Source organism: Diachasmimorpha longicaudata, chromosome 1, assembly GCF_034640455.1.
Source record: "Diachasmimorpha longicaudata isolate KC_UGA_2023 chromosome 1, iyDiaLong2, whole genome shotgun sequence".
In the NCBI taxonomy this organism is placed as follows: domain Eukaryota; kingdom Metazoa; phylum Arthropoda; class Insecta; order Hymenoptera; family Braconidae; genus Diachasmimorpha; species Diachasmimorpha longicaudata.
The window spans coordinates 11,445,698-11,465,358 of NC_087225.1; the positions used below are offsets into that span (position 1 = coordinate 11,445,698).

Sequence of the window (19,661 nt, forward strand, 5' to 3'; positions counted from 1 at the left end):
TGAGCATTGACTCGTTGGCGCACAATTTCTTCCGGATCGGAGGTGCTCAGCACTTGTCTAGTTGGAGATCACCTGTTACTGATCGTTATGATTGTTTTCCATTCGTTTTAACAATATTTTTATAGTGAACTAATAAACTCTGATATTTATTTCAATGAGAGAATGAAAATTTAATGGAAATTGCTTCCTCAGTCTTCAAATAATGACTTCATTTCTGTTGCTATTAGACTGATTATTTTTCCCATCCAAATCTTGGCCAATAGGATTGCACCATTCGACGTTATTTTGTATAGTCAACACGGTATTTCAGCGGATATTCTTGGAAATTTCACTGGAAATTTTGCATGTTGATATATATAAAAAAAAACAAATGTTGAAGTAACCCTCAATTGTATCTGACAGATTAATGGCAATTCGTTGAAAATTATGTCTCATGGTGCAATTCTATCGGCCAAGATTTGGATGCAAAAAATAATCCCCCGAATACCACTCGAACTTCGAAATTATCTGATATTTCCCTCAAGGTTCCCTGCAAACAAATAAGCTTGTTAAGTTTTCCAGAAAAATCACTCGCGCTTCGCGCTCGTGATTTTTAAACTGGAAAACTTGACACGTTCATTTGTTTGCAACGAACCTATCGGGAAATATCCGATAATTTCGGAGCTCTTGTGGTATTACATGCGACAATTGAGTTGACATTAAACCCTGACAGAAATAAAAACAAAAAATGAGTCAATTTATAAGTAATTAACTCTTTCTTTGAGATCACTGAATATTCATTTATACATTAAGAACGTATATTTAATTACCATAAAAATACAAATGAACAGACAAGTTGTCTATTGAGATCTGTTCTTTGAGTCCGCGATAAAGATTTCCTTAAATTTTTATTTCAAATTGGAACAAAAAAACTGGGGAAATCGAAGCCGAGAAATTTCTATAAAAAAATATCTGGAAGAAATTAAATCCCGTTGATTTGTCCAATAAAATCTTTTCCAGACATTTCTGTTAAAAAGAACGCACAGACAACTTCCGGATATTCTCAATAGAATCGTTCAAAAACCAATAGAAAGTCCGATAGAAATCCAATAAAATTTTCTGGTGAATTCGCTGATTCTTCTCGTCAGGGGACAATCCCTTCCGGGTCGGGTACTGAACAATCGTACAATTGAAGTTCACCAAATACTAGCGATCACGATTATTATGCATCAAATATTTATCTTTTAAAAACGCTCAAACAAGCAGCGGATTCCTTCCATAGAATTTTTCAGTAAATTCCCTCAGTCTTTCTTTGAAAATTACTAGTACATGTCCAATCCCAGTGGCGAAATTCCAAGGTGCGGCCATCAGTTAATATTCAGCCCAGAATTTCTGCTTAATAAAAAATTATGCGCAAATGAAGGGCACCACCGCAACCGGCTATGAAACAAAATTTTCGTATTATCCATCTTTATATATTTCTTCTGGCCCCTTTTTACGATCCAAACAACCACTTCCCACACTTTACGACGTATCCATAGCGGTTACACGGATTCACCACTCACCTATATCCCACTGATACGAGGATGCTATCCTAATCGTTTTGACTCCCATTCCCCTGCAATCGCAGCATCGTCACAACAATGAGATATTTATTGTGGAAACGAGGTTGAAGAAAGGCCTTCGGAGGCTTGTTTATGTCGTTATCAAGCGTGGAAAATATCGAAGCATCAAATTCGCTACTGGTGAGATACATATTTACTGTTTCCAGAGATTTTTACTGCTCTGAACGGAAATACTCCATTTTAGAAGACACAACTAGTCGGTAAATTGGGGCAACGGCCAATAATTTATTAACATTGCAAATTGTATGGAAAATATCATGTACAAAATACCCCATATTTCTTTCCTTATGTCATTCTTTCATCTTAAAGTTATTAACACCCCTTGCCCCCTCCCGCATTTAAATTGCATTAGAAATGCTCTAACGATTCAAATATCAAAATGTACTCATTTCGAACTGGCAAAGCTGAGAATTTGAATTTCTCACCACAATTCAAAATTTAGAACGAATTAAAAATACTAGAGCAACTCCACCTATTAATCACTGCCTGAGACTCATGAGAAACAAGCATTTCCTACTTTATCAGGTCGAGGAATTAACGCGGGAAAAGTATCGATTGAATTCTGCACCACGTGAGGTCCCGAATGTCAAACATTGTAGATTGTGTTTATTCATTACTACTCATAATTGTTTATTGATGCTGTGATCGATTATGGGGACTCCAGGGAAAATCCAGAAGCTCGATGAGGTCGTGGTGAATAGGATTGCTGCTGGAGAAGTCATTCAGAGACCAGCTAATGCTCTCAAAGAGTTAATCGAAAACAGGTTAGAAGTTTTTCATATAGAATTATACATAAATATTGAAAAATTTCTGGACCAGACTTTAATTATTAGTGGATGATCTCACTCAAATATGTTCTGATTTCTTCTGACTCCTGATTTCCTGTCTATTCTATTTGAATTGTCAATTGTTAATAAAATAATAAAAGATGATAACATATGTCCAAGAGAAGATCTACTAAAATCTCATTTTTCTAGGAGAATTTTCCGACATGAATTTTTCAAGTTTTTTGCAACTGCCCACAAAAATCTCTTTACAATTTCCCCCTTAAATTACAGTCTCGATGCAAAGTCCACGAACATCCAGATAACCGTAAAAGACGGTGGTCTAAAGTCTCTCCAGATCCAGGACAACGGTACAGGAATCCGCAAGGAAGATCTCGCTATAGTCTGCGAGCGTTTCACAACGTCGAAGCTGAAAAAATTTGACGACCTAAAATCCATCTCAACTTTTGGTTTTCGAGGCGAAGCACTGGCGTCGATGAGCCATGTGGCCCACCTGACCATCACCACAAAGACAATTGAAGACAAAGTGGCTTACAAAGCTTCATACCTCGATGGCAAACTCAAAGGCCCTCCGAAGCCCCTCGCTGGTAACCAGGGGACCACAATTCTCATTGAAAACCTCTTCTACAATGTCTCCACGAGAAAGAAAGCCCTGGCAAGTCCCTCGGAGGAGTTCTCCAGGATCTCAGAAGTCGTAACAAAATACTCGATTCACAACCCAAGTGTTGGATTCACCCTCAAGAAACAGGGTGAGTCACTTCCAGCTGTTCGAACCCTTCACAATTCCTCAAAAATCAACAACATCAAAATCCTCTATGGGAGTAATATCACAAGAGATTTGTTGGACATTGAACTCGAAGACGAAAGCCTGCAATTCAAAATGCACTGTCTCCTGACGAACCCGAATTACTCTAACAAGAGATTAACATTCATTTTATTCATAAATCATCGACTCGTTGATTCGTCACCCATGAGGAAGATGTTGGAGGACCTGTACTCGATCTACCTCCCCAAGAAAACCCACCCTTGGTGCTATTTATCACTCAACATACACCCTGGAAATATTGATGTCAATGTGCATCCCACGAAGTACGAAGTTCGCTTCCTCCATGAGGACACGATCATCGAGAGGGTGAAGGCTGCCCTGGACGCACAACTGTCAAAAAGCAACTCCTCCAGGACATTTTATGTTCAGGCGAGACTGCCCCAGGTAGACATCACTAAGGATGTCCTGGAGAAGGTTCTACCGGAGTTCGATAACGATAAGAAAAAAGTTTATGCTAAGGAGATGATCAGGACTGATGCTACTGATCAGAAACTGGATAAATTCAATTTTACTGTTACAAAAAGCGGTGAAGGTAATGATTCTAGGGAAAGGGATATTAAATTTGAAGGGAAAAATTCAGGAGAAACTCGTGAAATTAAGGCTGAAATTTTGGAGAGTTGCCAGAAGACGGGAAATGAAGATAGCAAGGTAATCAGAGAGAAAAAGGTGTCTTCCTGCATGGTTATGACTCCAAAAAAGGAGTTCATTGTAGACTTCGAAGCAGCAGGACATGCAGAGACCTCAGACTGTGGAGAGGCTTCTGTTGAGGGTCAGAACACTCCAGTAAATCCCAACAGACTGGTGAATCCACACTGGAGTTCTCTGGTGGATGAAGCCACCAGTGGATCCTCTCAGGAAGGTCCAAGAGTGACGGACGCTACTGCCCCTCTTGAAAACAACTACGATGGAGGTGACGTTATGCCTAAAGAAGTTCTCGAGTTGCTCAGTTCGGATGCGGAGAGCTCCAACGACACACCAGCTCCACCGGACCCCAACTCCAGTGTTGCTGATAGAGCATTGAAAGCTGTCCTCATGTGCTTCGGGTCTCAAAAATCTTCAGATGAGGATAAACTATCTCAGAGCGAGGAACCTGACCGAAATAAAGAGCTGGAAAATCTGAATGACTCGAAAAATGCAGAGGCTGAGGGAGATAAGACTCTGATATCCGACAAAAGCGAGATAGAGGTGCCTGGTGGAAATGCCCCTGGTGATAGCAGTGTACAGACACCCTCGAAAACACCACCAGAATTTAAGTCCTATTCTGTAAACAATACTAGAAGGGAAGTTCGATTGACGAGTATTCTAAAACTTCGAAAGGCTGTGGAGGATAATTATCACGAGGGACTCAGGAACATCATCTCGGGGATGACATTCGTTGGATGCATCGATGAGACACTAGCTTTGATTCAAAGCGATGTGAATTTATATATCTGCAATACAGCCAAACTTGCGTAAGTTATGCATGATACGACAGAATATGATGAAAAATATTTGACAGAACAATATTAATCGGATTTGGTTTCAATAAATAAGTTATTTTAGTCAGAAAGGAGAACAATAGCACAAACACTCTGTTGAAGAGTCACTACAAATAATATCAAAGTGGAAAAATTATATAAACGGATGAAATTTGAATTTAGTCTTGGCTTTAATTTTATAATCATTTTCGTACGGAGAGGTTAGTTTCCTGAACTTCTGATCACTGACATAATACTGCAGCTCTGTATTTCAACGAGTGAAAGTGATCTTCGGATTATGCATAATCAGAACCAGATCCAAAGAATTATTTCTATCATTGCATAACATCTACTTTCGTAAATTAATTAATTCATTTTTTTTAGGGAGGAACTGTTTTATGAGATCATGCTGTACGATTTTGCTAATTATGGAGTTATAAAGTTCTCGGTGAGATAATACACTGTGCCATTTAAAAATGAATCAAGTACATTGAATAACTGATTAATTATTCAACAAGTTCACTGATCGAATGTGAATAATTCGAGTTGCGTAATTAATGCCTGCATTCTCAAGAGAAAAATAGATCGATTGATCAATGTTATCAATTAATTATTCCTGCTCTCATTAAAAATGAATTATTCAGGAGCCCCTCCCGATCTACGACTTGGCAATGCTAGGCCTCGAGACCGAGGAAGCTGGATGGGACGAGGGAGATGGCCCAAAGGAGGGAATCGCCTCTAACGTGCAAGCACTTCTGATGGAAAAAGCAGAGATGCTCAAAGAATATTTTGCAATGGTAATAGACAAGAGGGGAAACCTACGTTCCCTCCCAGTACTCCTCCAGGACTATTTTCCTAGTCAAGCTGAGATCCCCTTGTTCATCCTTCGATTGTCAACAGAGGTCGAATGGTCTGTCGAGCAGACGTGCTTCGACAACATCTGTCGGGAAATCGCTAAATTCTACAGCAAAGTGGCCACGGATAATCTTGGACAGGATTGGAAACACTTGACTGAACATGTAATCTATGATGCTGTTAAAGAAAGTCTGTTACCACCTAAACATTTCTCGCACGACTCGACTATTCTCCAAATTGCTAGTTTACCTAATTTATATAAAGTGTTTGAGAGGTGTTAATCGTTATTATTTGATAATTGTTAATTTTTTATATTCTTATAATAAAAATTTTTCTGTAAAAGAAATATCCATGTCATTCAGGAAGTGCGTAAGGAGTGTACGATGTGATTTAGTTTTTTTTTAAATCGTGAAATTTCTCTCTGCCAGTTTTAAGTTATTTCCTATTGCAAAACTAGTTCTCTTTCCATTCACTGACAATCAATTTTTCATCTACAGGATTGGTTTAAAAAAAAGATCAATTTCGACTAACGACGAAATCATTTATTCACCCACAGCAGTATATGATGACTTTAAATCATAATAAAATGTGCAAATTCTGGAATTATAGACATCTCTAAGGAAAATAATAAATTGAATAGTCTTAGGAATTAATTATGCCTTGGAAACACCCACTAGTGCAGGCCGCACTATTCTTTCGTGTAGTTTGTAACCAACTTTAGAGACAACGACGACTGTTCCAGGGGTTTTGCCCTGGACTTCCTGTTGGAATAGTGCTTCGTGTTGGTTGGGGTCAAATTTTTCATCGAGAGGGTTCAGGGAGACCAGCCCGTGCTTTTTAAACACCTGAAATTCGTAATAAAAAAATGTGTTCCAAAAAGTTGATGAAAGCAAATACTTGTGTGTCTCCATTGAACTTGTGTATCTCATAGTTACCTTATGCAGCTGGGATTCAGTCATTCTCAGACCTTCATATAACGTCTTGAGATGTGGATTTCTCTCAGTGAGCTCATCCTTAGGCACACTCTCAGTAGCCTTTCCCAGGATGTCAGCTACATCTAGCAAATCCTTGCAGAACCCCTGGATCCCAAATAACTTAGCATCCTCGATCTGCTTGGTCAATCGCCTCCTCATGTTCTCACCTTCTGCAAGTGCTCGCTTATATTTGTCATCTAGCTCCGAATTCCTCTCCTTCAGGAGCCCAATATCCTTGCTCAACTGGTCTACCTCGGACTTCAACTTTTTCTCGTTCTCTGATAACTCCTCGTTTGTCTCAGCGTTTTTCTCCTCCGTTGCTGTGCCATATCGGTGTCTCTGGCTACTGACGACCGACGCTGAGTCGCAAGATCTTTGGAGCAAGTTCACAATCTCAATAATGAATTAAATTAAGGGATTTTCATCAAGTTTAACAATATCCAAGTATTCTCGTTTTAATACAAATGTTTACCCGTTGGTGCAGACCACACGATAGACTCAATCATTTACAATCATTAAATCAATACTTGTCAATAAAACGTTGTCAACAAGTAAGAGCATGGCAGAAAAAATAGCTAAAGTACTTGGAAATCCTTGACTGACTTGTTGGAGAATAAACGGTTTACGGATGCAGTATCGCGACATTATCTAACACCTAACCTCAACATTTGTGAACTGATGTCGTGAGGTTTTTCAAAGATGATTTTCAGAGAATTCAAGGTAATAAGATAGATTACTGACCTGAGAAATGTTTTATGTGAAATCTGGTGGAAATTGTCGACTGTTAATCTAAGGAATCTCGAGGCGACCGGCAATGCCATCGATGCCATTATCAAAATCGTTCACGCACGTTTGTGAATGATGAAATTGAACAGAACACCGAACCAATCCTCGTGGCCAAGGGGTTCTCATTCATTGCCAGTAGAGAAGGTAAACGTAAATGACAATCGTTTTTTCATTGTTTTACAGCGAGATTGTTTTCGAAATTAATGTTCTCAGAGAAGCTGTGATGAAAAATTTTTTGGGAAATTTTCTAGACTACCAAAATATTTTTCGCTAATCTCGTGTAGAATAGGTTGCTCTGGAAGCAAATTTTCAGTCGTGAATCTTTGACGATATTCATTATTTTTTAATAAGGATAACCCAAAACAAAATACAATTCAGTGACCTTTTGTTATGTTCATTTTATTGGAATGAATTCGTACAATAATGAAATACCATTCCCACCAGACCATTGAATGCCTGATGATTATTTATTTACAAAACTTAAACGGTGTACTTCCACGAGACAAAAGGATCCATGTACCTCATTCGCATTTTTCAACTATTGTAGTGTTACAAACAAGAGAAGATGAGAAAACTGTCGAATAAGACGCGCTCATTATCCATTAATTAAATACATGAATGCGTAATTGGCTGTTAACACTAAGTATTATGCCGGGGTCAGACTGAGACTTTTGATTAACGGTTGCACATGATTTCATGTTTTCTCATCCATTCGACTGAACTGAAATTGTCTTAGGATAAAAGTAAAATTGATTCTCCGTACGATTATTAGTGTATCCCTATCCTTGTCAAATCTGCGACAAGTAATTTCATGACACAATAAATATGAAACAATGAGAAAAGCTGAAAATACTTATGAAAGCAATGAAATACATCTGACAAAGAAATTAAATCGGTGAATTAAAATAATCGGTCTGTCTAGGTGAGTCATTTGACACAATCATCACTATTATTAGTGGCGACTTTTAAAAGGCAATACAAAAATTAATCTACTCTCTCTCTGCCTTGAAACACATCATCGACTTTCATCATCGATTGTACAAAGTGACAATTCCATTTTTTTCCCATCATCTCATTATTATGATTTTTTTCCATAGATTCCAACCAGAGACAATTTAATAAAACTAAACATTAAATCGACGTTAGTATGCAGTGGACCCACATGATAGTCGAGAATATCTTCATCGAAATGTTTTTTACAGTTTTCTAAAACAACTCGTGGTTAGAAGCCTTCTTGATACTGCTTTGAATCTAATCTTGCTTGGATCATCTCCAATTGTCTCTTTGCGTCGCACTGAGGGAAATTCTGTAGATCATAGTACTGTGGGGCTATTTTCAATAGCCATTCAGCTGTAAATACAAAATAAGAATATTAATTTCAATGATATCGAATTGCTGACCTTAATTCACTGATTTGACAATTCAATTCATAATGTAAATAACTCAAGAAAAATGGATTTTAAATGAAAATGACAGAAAACATTTTTCAAAGACATTGTATCACTCGTACAAGAAGTTCCTAGATTTTTTAGGGAATAATTTTCACTTGAATGAAAATTGTAAATAAAGCAATTACCTCCTCCAGACAAAGATAAAAATTCCCTGTCAATAAATACGTACAAATTGATACTTACGTTTTATATCAGTAACAGTTCTAATATAATTTTTCGTCGTGAGGACGAATTCGTTGTATATCACCCACTCTGGTTTGTGATCTAGACAAGTACTAGGATGCAGTTGTACCATTTGATTGTCTTTTATGGTTAGATATTGTCCAGTTCTCTCCAAATGTGCAACTTGCATGAAGAATCCATCGACAAGAGCTTTTCGAATGTTGATGTAATAGTCTTTCGATGTGAAGTCTGTGGACGTTCTCTTCAATGAGAATCTGTCCATGATTCTGCTCAACTGTTGTCGAACATTATCACCACTCTTCAGAGACCTGTAGTTGACGAAGTGATCGTAGCACCACTGAGGATCCTCCATGTCTGAGTGGAAATAATTTTAAATGAATATTAAGGCTCTCCGAGGAACTTTCGTTAAAAAACTTGGACAATTTGCTGGAAAAGCTTACTGAATTTCATATAGCTTACTCTGTTTGAAGGCGTGATAAACATTGAGCAGAGTCAGGTGATCTCCATCAATATGCGCGAACTTCATCTTTGCATCATCCGCAGCCTTTTTGGCTTCATTTGGCCTCACAAAACACTGTGGGACTAATGCCATGTGAATCATAAATAAAAAACCAAATTTACCTCATCACTTAAAAAATGCCAATCATAATTATAACAAATCTCAATAAAGTTGACCTTTAAGAGTCAGCTTCACTATTTTCTCAATATGATCTACATCCATTTCGGTGCAATCTCGTCATTTTGAATAACATTCAATTAAAAGTCACCTTCAAATCATTAAGCGTTATCGTGCCGCCCCTTGTCATCCAAGACATCATTTTAAACTCAAATTAGAAAATAAAAATTGAACAAAAAAATAAATGTAGATAACATTCAGCAGATCAGTAGATCTTAATTCCAAAATAAAAACACAATCACTTCTTGGATAGCGAAAATAGAATTGAATAATAAAAAATGAAATGAGAGTTTTCTCCGAATTTTTTATAAACTAATGAAACCCTCTAATTCAAAAACGCCATTGATTTATGCCTGCAAATTTGAAGGGATTGCAAATGGGGCCAGGTTTCGTCATCTACATAATAATTGATTCTAAAAAATTATTTGAATAGAAAATGGAAGACAGAGGTCAATATTTTGGGATTTGATGGATTCTCCAACTTAAAGGAAATGTTATGTAAACCTCTCTCGAATTTGCAAAAACATCAAAGTTCAAAGAAACATAATTAAGCCACTATCACCATCTAATTCTCCACCAAACTCTACCTGATAACATAGCAGTAATGCTGAGAATCTCATTGCTGCAATTATGATTGCAAGAAGCAATCAACATCTTAGCGAGTTGTGGATCCAGTGGAAACTCTGCCATGACTGCTCCCAAATCCGTCAAATTGCCATCATCATCGAGAGCAGCGAGATAATTTAGCAACTCCAGGGCCCTCATGAGTGTCTCGGGGGCCGGTGGGTCCATAAAATCAAAATGAACAAGATCATCGATTCCCAATTTTTTCAATTGTAAAACAACACTCCCCAGATTAGACCGGAGTATCTCAGGATAAGTATTATCTTGCATTTCATTTTTATACGCCTTCTCTGTGTACAGCCTGAAGCACTTGCCAGGTCTCGTTCGTCCAGCACGTCCAGCTCTCTGCTGTGCCGATGCCTTGCTAATTGGCGATACCAATAGTGACTCTACTCTGATCCTGGGATTGTAGACCTTCTGCTTGGCAAATCCAGGATCAATGACAAAGACAACGCCATCGATTGTCAGGGAGGTCTCAGCGATATTTGTGGAGACAACGACCTTTCTCCCAATGGCGCCATTGGCTTTATTCGATGGCGCAGCCTCGAATATCCTCTGTTGGAGGTTTGGGGGGAGTGTTGAATACAGGGGAATACACTTAAGCTCTCCCACCTCAGGGCCTAAATTATCCATTTCCCTCTTGATTCTCTTGCAAGCCTCTTCAATCTCCTCCTGTCCAGTTAAAAAGAGCAGTAGATCCCCGGGGACTTCCTCGCACATGTGAATCTGAATGACAGTTCTAATGGCAGCTTCCAAATAATCTCTCTCAGGCTCTGGTGTATAAAATATTTCCACTGGATGTGTGCGACCAGGAACATTCATTAGTGGAGCATTGTCGAAATACTGTTGGAATTTTCCAGCATCCAATGTCGCTGACATAATAACGAGTTTCAAGTCTGAGCGTTGTTTAATTACTTCCTTCAACACACCCATCAGCAGATCGGTGGCTAGAGTCCTCTCGTGAGCCTCATCGAGGAGTATCACCTGGTAGGCCTCGAGCATTGGATCTGACATACCCTCACGCAACAGCATACCATCGGTCATGTATTTGAGAACTGTCTTCGGAGAACTGCAATCCTCGAAACGAATACTGTAGCCCACTTGCTCACCCAGGGGTACATCCATCTCCTCGGAGACTCGTTGGGCCACTGACATGGCAGCGACACGACGGGGCTGAGTGCATGCAACACCCTTTGATCCCATTAACGTTGAGTACTCGACACACCACTGGGGAATTTGTGTTGTTTTCCCAGAGCCAGTCTCACCAACCAAGACAATACATTGGTGCTGGGCCAGCAAACGCATAAAGTCAGCTCGGTACTCAAATACTGGGAGGGTTATACGTTTCTTCAGGAATTCATAGTACCGTGGAGTGTACGGTAAATTAGTGTAGGGATTCAGTTGTGATGGGGTTTTTGATGTGGCCAGGGAGGGTGTCACGGTGGACGAGGAGGATGCAGTGTCCGCATTATCGTCCCTGAAAATCAGAGATTTCATATAATGAACAGAGACCCCTACTTGTAGATTTTTATTATAATTGTGGAAAATTCCACTCCATCAAATTATAATTAAAAATTATTCCTATAAAAAAATTTAACTTGCAGCATTAAAATCCAATATTTTTTCCGAAGTCCTCGGAAATATTTTCAAGCAAAAGTTTATATCCAACGAAAATCATCGTTTGACGTTTTCCCAGGGATCCACTACCTCCAAAGGGAATCATGAAAACCTCTCAGCAAAAATCTCCAAATTCGTCCTCCATCATGAGAATTCCATCAATTAATATTTCACAAACCTATTCGTTCGTCGTTTATTGATCGCAAACATTCCCGGAGTGTTGGAACTACCGTATGTGCTTCAATATTCAACAGACTACTGCCCACACGCCGATCAAACTGACTGAGAGTCACTGTGGAAAAAAGACAAGGAAATTGCATGCCAAGGTACCAATAGCAGCTTTCTCTCGATTGCCAAAATAATCTCTCCTGGCAATTGCTCCGAGCCCAGGTGTACGTCCTCGTACAATAAAAAATTGCCTCTCCACTTTTCGAGGTCATGAAATAGTCTGAAGCCTTCAGTGATACTGCATGGCACATGGCAGGAACTAACAAATGAGTAATTTCAACGATTAAACGATAGCTGTACTCACCTTTTTCGTTTGACATAGGGGTCCATAACCTCGATCCTTCGTTTCGACATTTTTACTGTCGTTTGCATACACACTGAATATCAACTGCCGCGAGAGATTTTACTGGAAAAAAACGTGTTTAGCCTATTGTTTACGAAAAGTAAAATACACCGCGAGGCGTCACAAAATGGCAAGGCGGTTCGCTCCGACCCCGGGAAACGGAGGTGGAGATTTTTCAATTCGGAATAGTGAGCACAGATGGTGGTGGCATTCGCTGGCGGTAAAATTCAAACTACATGAATTCTATATAACGAATACATGTCACAAACTCCCAAGAAGTTTCTGAAGTGACTGAATTATTTCAGTAGTTAACAACTGTGAATTAAAATAAAGAAGAAAAGGAATCTGGACTAAAAAAATGGGCACATAATTTAACGATCCTGACGAAGGAGCTTCAATCCAATTTTGTTCGTGAAATGCCATTGTTTTGTATAATCAAAAACATGTATTTCTTCATTGAAAAGTACAAAAATTAAGCAAATTCATACAGCAACATTTCTCACAACGTACATAGCTTCGTTATCACAACCGAAGAGTAGTGTTGACCTGTCAATGTCAATACTGTTTATGGGTTTGTGCATTGACGCACACAAAGCTGACACATTCATCTTTGCACCAATTCCTCTGGCCGTCAGCCAATGGCTCTCACCACCCTCTGAAAAATCAGTAATTGTCAGCAAAAAAAGCTTAATCCTCCCTCCACTCAATCAATTCAAATCTATTGAATATTTACCTAGCTTTAATTTCGATCCTTGCGTGTCATTCCAATGCCACAATTCTCCATTAACAGAACACGTGAATAGGTTGTCCGGTCTATCCGGATGGAACAATACTTCTGCGATAGCTCGCGAGTGTGCGAGGAGTTGAGAAATAGGATACGTACTTTGGCGTAGATCCCAGACGCTCAAACTACCATCACCACCACCTGCTGCCACGATATGCCTCTGGGTTGGGTGATGGGCAATATCTGTTGCCTCAGTCTGAGACCCAGAGAAATGAAAAATATTTTTTTGAAAACAAATCGAGAATTTATATTTTTGATCAAGTGGTAATATAACTACACAGATCGGAGTTATCACCAGAGAAGAGAATCTAATATTAATTTTTAGTGATATGAGTATTTGGAATGATTAGCACTCAGATACGCTATATCAGCCGGTTATGATACCCTTAACAATTTTATTTTTTTAAATAATCACCTTCAATTGATCTGGTAACATAAAAGTTGTGGCTGGCGTATCTCGATCATTCCTCAAGTCCCATAACTTCATATGACCTCGGCTATTACTCGTCAATATCTCGTTATGTCTCAGAAAATCTATGCACACTAGCGAACAACTATCAGCATTTTCGATAGTCCTGACAGGCTTCCTCTCCTGGGCTGTCAGTAGATTTATCCTCCCATCCTCCCCGACAGTCGCAATGTCCTGATTGAATGTCGTTAATGCCGTGCACGAGGCGTGATCACCAGTGCTGAATTGGTGAATATACTCCCAGGACATGAGCTCCTTAAATTCACCGTATGGTGCCTCATTTATCTTCAAAAGTTTCACCGAACCGATGGAGGAGGAAGCCACAAAGGCGTTTTTGTCTATGAACTGATGGAATGATCGAATCCATTTAATAAAATATTAGAAAATGTGAGGCAGGGTATCATTATTATTACATGATAATCTATTTTTTTTAAGTACACAAAACATTAGCAAGAATTTCGCTGACAAAATTTTGTTGTAGAATATTTTTGAAATGATAACGGTTAATTTGCAAGTAATTACCTCAATTTCTGTAACATCCCCATGAAAAGAGAACGTGGAATCCACTACCGGGTAAGCCTCATCATCCTCGGAAGTTTCAAATGTCCAGTGAACAATATTATTGATCTATTCCCAGATAACATTAATAAATAGGTCGTTAAAAACTACAAGTATCAAAGTTGTAACAGTAAAACCAGGTAACACCGGCCTTTTTGAATCACCAATAATTCCTAATTGAATGATGTCAATGGCATGACTGTTCATTCATTTTGAAACTCGAACGAAATATCTTCGAAATGAATAAAAGAACTATTGGCTTCACAATGTCAATCTCGAGTTGTTGATGATTGTGGGTATTCTACCCGATTGCAATTGAATATTTTCGAGGTTAACTTACAGGATTGTCCCAGCTTCCAGTAACAAACGATTTGGCCTCAGTGAAATCCTCTCTGCGCCACCTTATTTTCGAGATTTTCTCAGATGTGAAGGTCCCCTGAACATTTTCACCCATTTTACAATTAAATATTTAGTAATAAATCGAAATAAATAAGAAGAGCCGCAAACGAGTGGTTATCATACGGGGGATAAATTGTTGCTTACGATGGCGGCATTTTGCGGTTCCGTCGGTACAGCAGCCGATGCGAGAACGTCACAGATTATCGCGCGGGATGAATATTAAAAAAAATGTTTAGTGAAACCATAGATGGGGAGTTCTATTGAATTTTTTGGAAGGTTTATTGATTTTTGGCCAATCCTACGGAAAAAATCCACATCTATACTTTGCTTTTCAAGGAAAATTTTTAGCAAACGGTATTTTATAAAAAAAAAGTAGCACTTTATATTTATGAACAACCGATTCACTCTTCCATTCGCAAATATTGTCAAATTTGTAAACAATTTTTCTTTATTCTTGATAATAAGACAAAATCAGTAGAAAAAAAAATTTGAACGTGGGACGCGTACTTCCGGGTTACTCTGCGCATGCCTCCAGCATAGTTGAAAATGGCGGGTGTTTCATCGGTAGCTTTCGGTAGATGTCGACCAATTCCGTGCAGTCGATCCCAACGCCATTACGCATCATTTCCGCAAGGGTCTTTTCTCTGCAGCGTGTCGTGGATAGTGGATCGGCTTGTCGCATCCACATTAATCCATTAATTAATAAGTGCACTTTGTGATTAAAAATGAGTGAAACACTTCAGCTGAAGGGTACCCTACGGGGACACAATGGATGGGTTACGCAAATTGCGACAAATCCGAAATATCCAGATATGATCCTCTCGTCCTCACGTGGTAAGTGACCAGACAGAAATCGTTCAATCTGTCCTGCACTGTACTAGTAGGAAGAGTAAAACTATTTCTTTTTTGTTAATAAGGTTGTTTAATAATTAACACCATTTGTTAACAATTAAGGGCTCAACAGGTAAATTTTTCATGTGGAGTCTAACAAGATCATAATTTTTTATAGCTTTTGCGATTCTTTCAGGCCTCTTTAATCCTACCTTTTATCAAATAAACAACTGTTTACTCCCCCATGACCAATAATTTCATTTTCCATAACAATATTTAATCCATTCGTTCACAGACAAGACTCTGATTGTATGGAAGCTCACCCGTGATGAGACCAACTATGGCATCCCCCAGAAGCGTCTTTACGGTCACTCTCACTTCATCAGCGACGTTGTCCTTTCTTCTGACGGTAACTATGCTCTCTCAGGATCATGGGACAAGACTCTCCGTCTTTGGGATCTCGCTGCCGGACGCACCACGAGGAGGTTCGAAGACCATACCAAGGTGTGATATTACTACGTCTCGTGGGCTTGCGAATCAGCTCCACCTGAGATCGTTTTGATCAGCAATTGTACGAACTGAAGCTTTTTTTTTTATTTTTTTTTTAATATTGAATAGAAGATGATGAACCAATGCTGTAAGTATTGGGTGAAGTATTGCTTTGATTCAGTTTGGAGTTTCTTAGATTTAAGAATTTTGTAAACATCTTTTTGCCAAGTGAAGTGGTAAATTTATTGCGTTGAGGACTTAACCTTAATTTTTTTGTGAACATTCTCGAGAAGTAGTGAGTTCGAGAACAGCATAATATTTTATTTGATTTTCAAAATATCTCAAACCGAAAGGATTATTTGAACAAATCAACATTTTTCCTTGAAAACGTTAATTCCAAAAAATTATAAAATACCTGATATGTTATTGTATAATTACAATGATGCAGAACTTTTATATCAACGATGACCATGAGTGTTTGCGGATATGGGACTGAGAATTTCAAAATATTATCACTTCGCTGTAATTCTCACCTTATGCAGATTTTTAGAGTTCATTGTTGGGTTCCTTAGGATGTTCTGAGTGTTGCTTTCTCCGTGGACAATCGTCAGATTGTTTCTGGATCCAGGGACAAGACCATCAAACTGTGGAATACATTGGCCGAGTGCAAATACACAATTCAGGAGGATGGACATGGTGACTGGGTCAGTTGTGTTCGTTTCTCACCGAACCACACCAATCCAATTATTGTTTCTGCTGGTTGGGACAAGATCGTCAAGGTAAAATTGACTTATAACACTTTTAATACCTTTTATGCTTTCTTAATCATTTATCAGAGTTGCATGACCAATTTTTCTCATCAAAATTTCCTATATAATGATTTTTTTTTTGTTCTGAATTAGGTATGGAACTTGACTAACTGCCGTTTGAAGATCAACCACAACGGACACACTGGATACTTGAATACTGTCACCGTGTCTCCTGATGGCTCTCTCTGCGCATCGGGCGGCAAGGTGAATATCAAAATTAAATAAATTGAAGAGTTACACAAACGCTGTAACAGGATTCTGCGATAATTTTGAGTAGACGTAGTAATTTCTGAGATGTGCAATAGAGGAGGTGACAAACGTATACCGGACGAAAATCTATTTAGTATAGTTTAAGAAGCTTTTTTATGTCTATTTGATTCCACAGCTTCAAATCTCTTCGAAGGCTGTCTCAAACTGTGCTAAATAGTCATTGTTCCTGGTGCATAATTTTACCCACCTCTTCTGTACAGTTAATCTCAAGAATTTCAAATGATGCAAAACTTTTATGCCAACGATGACCATGAGTGTTTGCGGATATGGGACTGATAATTAAAAACGAAAAACATATCAAAATCCTCAATGAAAACCTGAATAACATAAAGACCACGAAATTATTTCATTCAGGACTGCAAAGCCATGCTGTGGGACTTGAACGATGGCAAGCACCTCCACACCCTCGACCACAATGACATCATCACAGCCCTGTGCTTCAGTCCAAATCGCTACTGGCTCTGCGCCGCATTTGGCCCCTGGATCAAGATCTGGGATCTCGAGAGCAAGGAAATGGTGGAGGAACTCAAGCCTGAGGTCGTGTCGACGACGAGCAAGGCCGAACCACCTCAGTGTCTTTCCCTGGCCTGGTCCACTGACGGACAGACCCTCTTCGCTGGATACTCTGATCACACAATCCGCGTCTGGCAGGTGTCTGTGACTAGCCGTTAAAAAACACCTTCATTTTGTAAATGAAAAGATGAAATAAAAAATCGCAAAAAAAATTAAATCCTCCAGTTGTTGCTATTATTATAATTCTATACTTAATTAAAGTATAACTGTTGGTTATGTTTATTTTAAAAATCTAGGGGGAAGCCCCTAAAGTAAGGAAACGCATTTTTATACGATCAGCTTCGCGCGCTACGCCACACCAAAAGAGACTTCGCATTCAGTCACATTTTACCTATTCCTGGTACATTGAGAGGTTCTTTCTCATCCAAAAAAGAAATCTAGTCAGTATTAAAATGTTTTTCAAATCAACGATATTCGTAAAAAAATTATAGAAGAATTTTTGATAGAAATTTGATTCTCTACAAAATATCACTCGTTGCCTTCATGAATGAAGGGGTACTAAACTTCTAAAATAACATTACGATTTATAGTTTCACTATTGAACTGAATAACTTCATTTTTCGTTCGTTGAACCCTTGACATTTATCTGCGACTCCAACTTCTCAAATTCCTTCTTGGTGATTTTATCCGTCTCATCCTCCACCTGCTCAACTCCAAGCACCTCGGGAATATAAAATTGCATCATATTCTGTACTCCATTTTTGAGGGTTACTACTGAGCTGGGACAGCTTGTGCACGAGCCCTGCATCTTTAGCTTTACAATTCCATTCTCAAAACCCTAAAACGGAAACATTCTATTTGATACCATTTTTAAACAGTACAGTATTTTTGTTTCTGTTGATTCAAAGACCATTTGTTACTGTTTTTTTTATCTGCTTTAGAATGATTGCATTTATTGAGCAATTTTCTCACCATAAAAACTATGTCTCCACCATCCTCCTGGACCGTAGGTCTAATTCTAGTATCAAGCAACTCCTTGATCATTTGGACAATTTCGTCATCATCTTCATTGATTTCTATAAAAAACCAATAGAAAAATATTTTAAGAATGAATTCTAAAATAGCTGAGTTCAAGTTCATAATTACGTGTATCAGAGGACGGTTGTTCCTCCGTGATGATGGGCAGCCCTGTCGAGAAGAAATCCATGATTGTCGCAAAGATTTCAGGCTTCAGGAGATTCCAGTCAACATCTTCATCGACCTTTGTCACAGTGATAAAATCAGGACCATAGAAAATTGATTTAACTCCTTCAATCCTGAAAAGCATCTTCGCAAGGGGTGAACAGTAACTCTCGGTGGCGTTGGGGAAGTCCTTCGTCTGTCCAGGCTCCATCACAGGAACGCCGGGGAGGAATTTCAAACTGTTTGGGTTGGGTGTGTCCTGGGTTTGGATGAACATATTTCTGCTCTGAAGTTGAGCCCGGGGTTTCTCGCACAGGAGACGACAGCGAATGCCAGGATTTCTGTAGTTGACGTGCAGTTCTCTAGTGAATCTGGAGAGAATGAAAAGAGATGCTTGGGACAAAAGTTCTCATTTGAAAAAGAATATAATGTCCTGCATAACTTATTAACAAGGTGGAGCTGTTTAATGAGTCTTGTTTTCTTAGTTGGCTATAAGGCTATAAACAAAGGTATTTGACTTACTTTGGACATTGACAACTCACGACACAACTATAAGAGAACAGCCGCCCACTGGACAGGACATTTTTCATTAATTTATTCATTATCAGGCTTTCTTTTTTGAGTTTTATTTATCTAATAGCTCATTTCGGGAAAGACAATCACTGATACGCAAATCTGATAAATTTGAGGTTAGGAGTACACTGGCAGGGGTAAAAACGCAAAAAGAGGAAAGATATATATCAATGTACTTAGCCAGCGAGGGTAGGAGAGGGAGCACCCCATTTGCAAGGGGTTTTGGGGTAATTAAAAAATTCAATATGCTATAAGTTCGCAATCGAATGACGGCATAAAATTGTGGAGGGTGGAGAGCGCCGGCAAAACCCATGGAATTTCGGCGCCGAGGCGTTCGAAAATTGCTCTGATAATTAAACAATTATATCTCTTTTC

General features: G+C 38.8%; 5 protein-coding genes across 6 annotated transcripts; 2 read left to right on the top strand and 3 right to left on the bottom strand.

The window, feature by feature from the left end:
- The first annotated feature begins 2,175 nt into the window (after positions 1-2,175).
- LOC135172913 (DNA mismatch repair protein Mlh1) lies at positions 2,176-5,873 on the top strand. Its single transcript, XM_064139429.1, has 4 exons — positions 2,176-2,368; positions 2,663-4,666; positions 5,057-5,120; positions 5,317-5,873. The coding sequence occupies exons 1-4, from the start codon at positions 2,256-2,258 to the stop codon at positions 5,806-5,808; spliced, it is 2,673 nt and encodes an 890-aa protein (XP_063995499.1). The 5' UTR covers positions 2,176-2,255; the 3' UTR covers positions 5,809-5,873.
- A 174-nt stretch (positions 5,874-6,047) lies between these two features.
- On the bottom strand, positions 6,048-14,769 carry LOC135169977 (nucleoporin Nup43-like). The gene is made up of 13 exons (XM_064135486.1): positions 14,561-14,769; positions 14,185-14,289; positions 13,609-14,007; positions 13,143-13,389; positions 12,898-13,064; positions 12,679-12,724; positions 12,534-12,623; positions 7,845-7,861; positions 7,720-7,743; positions 7,544-7,582; positions 7,243-7,265; positions 6,463-6,874; positions 6,048-6,372 (listed from the first exon to the last, which is right to left on the bottom strand). The coding sequence occupies exons 1-13, from the start codon at positions 14,672-14,674 to the stop codon at positions 6,181-6,183; spliced, it is 1,875 nt and encodes a 624-aa protein (XP_063991556.1). The 5' UTR covers positions 14,675-14,769; the 3' UTR covers positions 6,048-6,180.
- LOC135172939 (putative pre-mRNA-splicing factor ATP-dependent RNA helicase PRP1) lies at positions 7,666-12,584 on the bottom strand. 2 transcript variants are annotated; one of them, XM_064139488.1, is made up of 6 exons: positions 12,371-12,584; positions 11,824-12,130; positions 10,185-11,698; positions 9,381-9,503; positions 8,922-9,275; positions 7,666-8,637 (listed from the first exon to the last, which is right to left on the bottom strand). In XM_064139488.1, exons 2-6 carry the CDS (start codon positions 11,826-11,828, stop codon positions 8,510-8,512), a joined length of 2,124 nt encoding a protein of 707 aa, XP_063995558.1. In that variant the 5' UTR covers positions 11,829-12,130; positions 12,371-12,584; the 3' UTR covers positions 7,666-8,509. The 2 variants fall into 2 exon arrangements, with proteins under 2 accessions (XP_063995558.1, XP_063995553.1); XM_064139483.1 differs by lacking the exon at positions 11,824-12,130.
- A 488-nt stretch (positions 14,770-15,257) lies between the features above and the next one.
- LOC135173029 (NFU1 iron-sulfur cluster scaffold homolog, mitochondrial-like) lies at positions 15,258-19,547 on the bottom strand. The gene is made up of 4 exons (XM_064139607.1): positions 19,236-19,547; positions 18,678-19,084; positions 18,504-18,607; positions 15,258-18,369 (listed from the first exon to the last, which is right to left on the bottom strand). The coding sequence occupies exons 1-4, from the start codon at positions 19,313-19,315 to the stop codon at positions 18,145-18,147; spliced, it is 816 nt and encodes a 271-aa protein (XP_063995677.1). The 5' UTR covers positions 19,316-19,547; the 3' UTR covers positions 15,258-18,144.
- Positions 15,312-17,748, top strand: LOC135173001 (small ribosomal subunit protein RACK1). Its single transcript, XM_064139579.1, has 5 exons — positions 15,312-15,453; positions 15,746-15,954; positions 16,512-16,718; positions 16,842-16,952; positions 17,373-17,748. Exons 1-5 carry the CDS (start codon positions 15,345-15,347, stop codon positions 17,688-17,690), a joined length of 954 nt encoding a protein of 317 aa, XP_063995649.1. The 5' UTR covers positions 15,312-15,344; the 3' UTR covers positions 17,691-17,748.
- Positions 19,548-19,661: the final 114 nt, after the last annotated feature.

Bases quoted from the DNA above. Each gene is read 5' to 3' on its own strand.
- LOC135172913 (XM_064139429.1), top strand. From the start codon at position 2,256: ATGGGGACTCCAGGGAAAATCCAGAAGCTCGATGAGGTCGTGGTGAAT. The intron at 4,667-5,056 runs GTAAGTTATGCA...CATTTTTTTTAG, and splicing joins TGCAATACAGCCAAACTTGC to GGAGGAACTGTTTTATGAGA. The intron at 5,121-5,316 runs GTGAGATAATAC...TGAATTATTCAG, and splicing joins ATGGAGTTATAAAGTTCTCG to GAGCCCCTCCCGATCTACGA.
- LOC135172939 (XM_064139483.1), bottom strand. From the start codon at position 12,438: ATGCAAACGACAGTAAAAATGTCGAAACGAAGGATCGAGGTTATGGAC. The intron at 11,699-12,370 runs GTGAGTACAGCT...TCTGATTTTCAG, and splicing joins CCCTATGTCAAACGAAAAAG to GGACGATAATGCGGACACTG. The intron at 9,504-10,184 runs GTAGAGTTTGGT...ACATGGCATTAG, and splicing joins CATTACTGCTATGTTATCAG to TCCCACAGTGTTTTGTGAGG.
- LOC135169977 (XM_064135486.1), bottom strand. From the start codon at position 14,674: ATGGGTGAAAATGTTCAGGGGACCTTCACATCTGAGAAAATCTCGAAA. The intron at 13,065-13,142 runs GTAAATATTCAA...CTGATTTTTCAG, and splicing joins AGGATCGAAATTAAAGCTAG to AGGGTGGTGAGAGCCATTGG. The intron at 6,875-7,242 runs GTCAGTAATCTA...CTTGCTCCAAAG, and splicing joins TCACATAAAACATTTCTCAG to ATCTTGCGACTCAGCGTCGG.
- LOC135173001 (XM_064139579.1), top strand. From the start codon at position 15,345: ATGAGTGAAACACTTCAGCTGAAGGGTACCCTACGGGGACACAATGGA. The intron at 15,454-15,745 runs GTAAGTGACCAG...ATTCGTTCACAG, and splicing joins GATCCTCTCGTCCTCACGTG to ACAAGACTCTGATTGTATGG. The intron at 16,953-17,372 runs GTGAATATCAAA...TATTTCATTCAG, and splicing joins TCTGCGCATCGGGCGGCAAG to GACTGCAAAGCCATGCTGTG.
- LOC135173029 (XM_064139607.1), bottom strand. From the start codon at position 19,315: ATGAATAAATTAATGAAAAATGTCCTGTCCAGTGGGCGGCTGTTCTCT. The intron at 19,085-19,235 runs GTAAGTCAAATA...CATTCTCTCCAG, and splicing joins GTGAGTTGTCAATGTCCAAA to ATTCACTAGAGAACTGCACG. The intron at 18,608-18,677 runs GTAATTATGAAC...GGTTTTTTATAG, and splicing joins ACAACCGTCCTCTGATACAC to AAATCAATGAAGATGATGAC.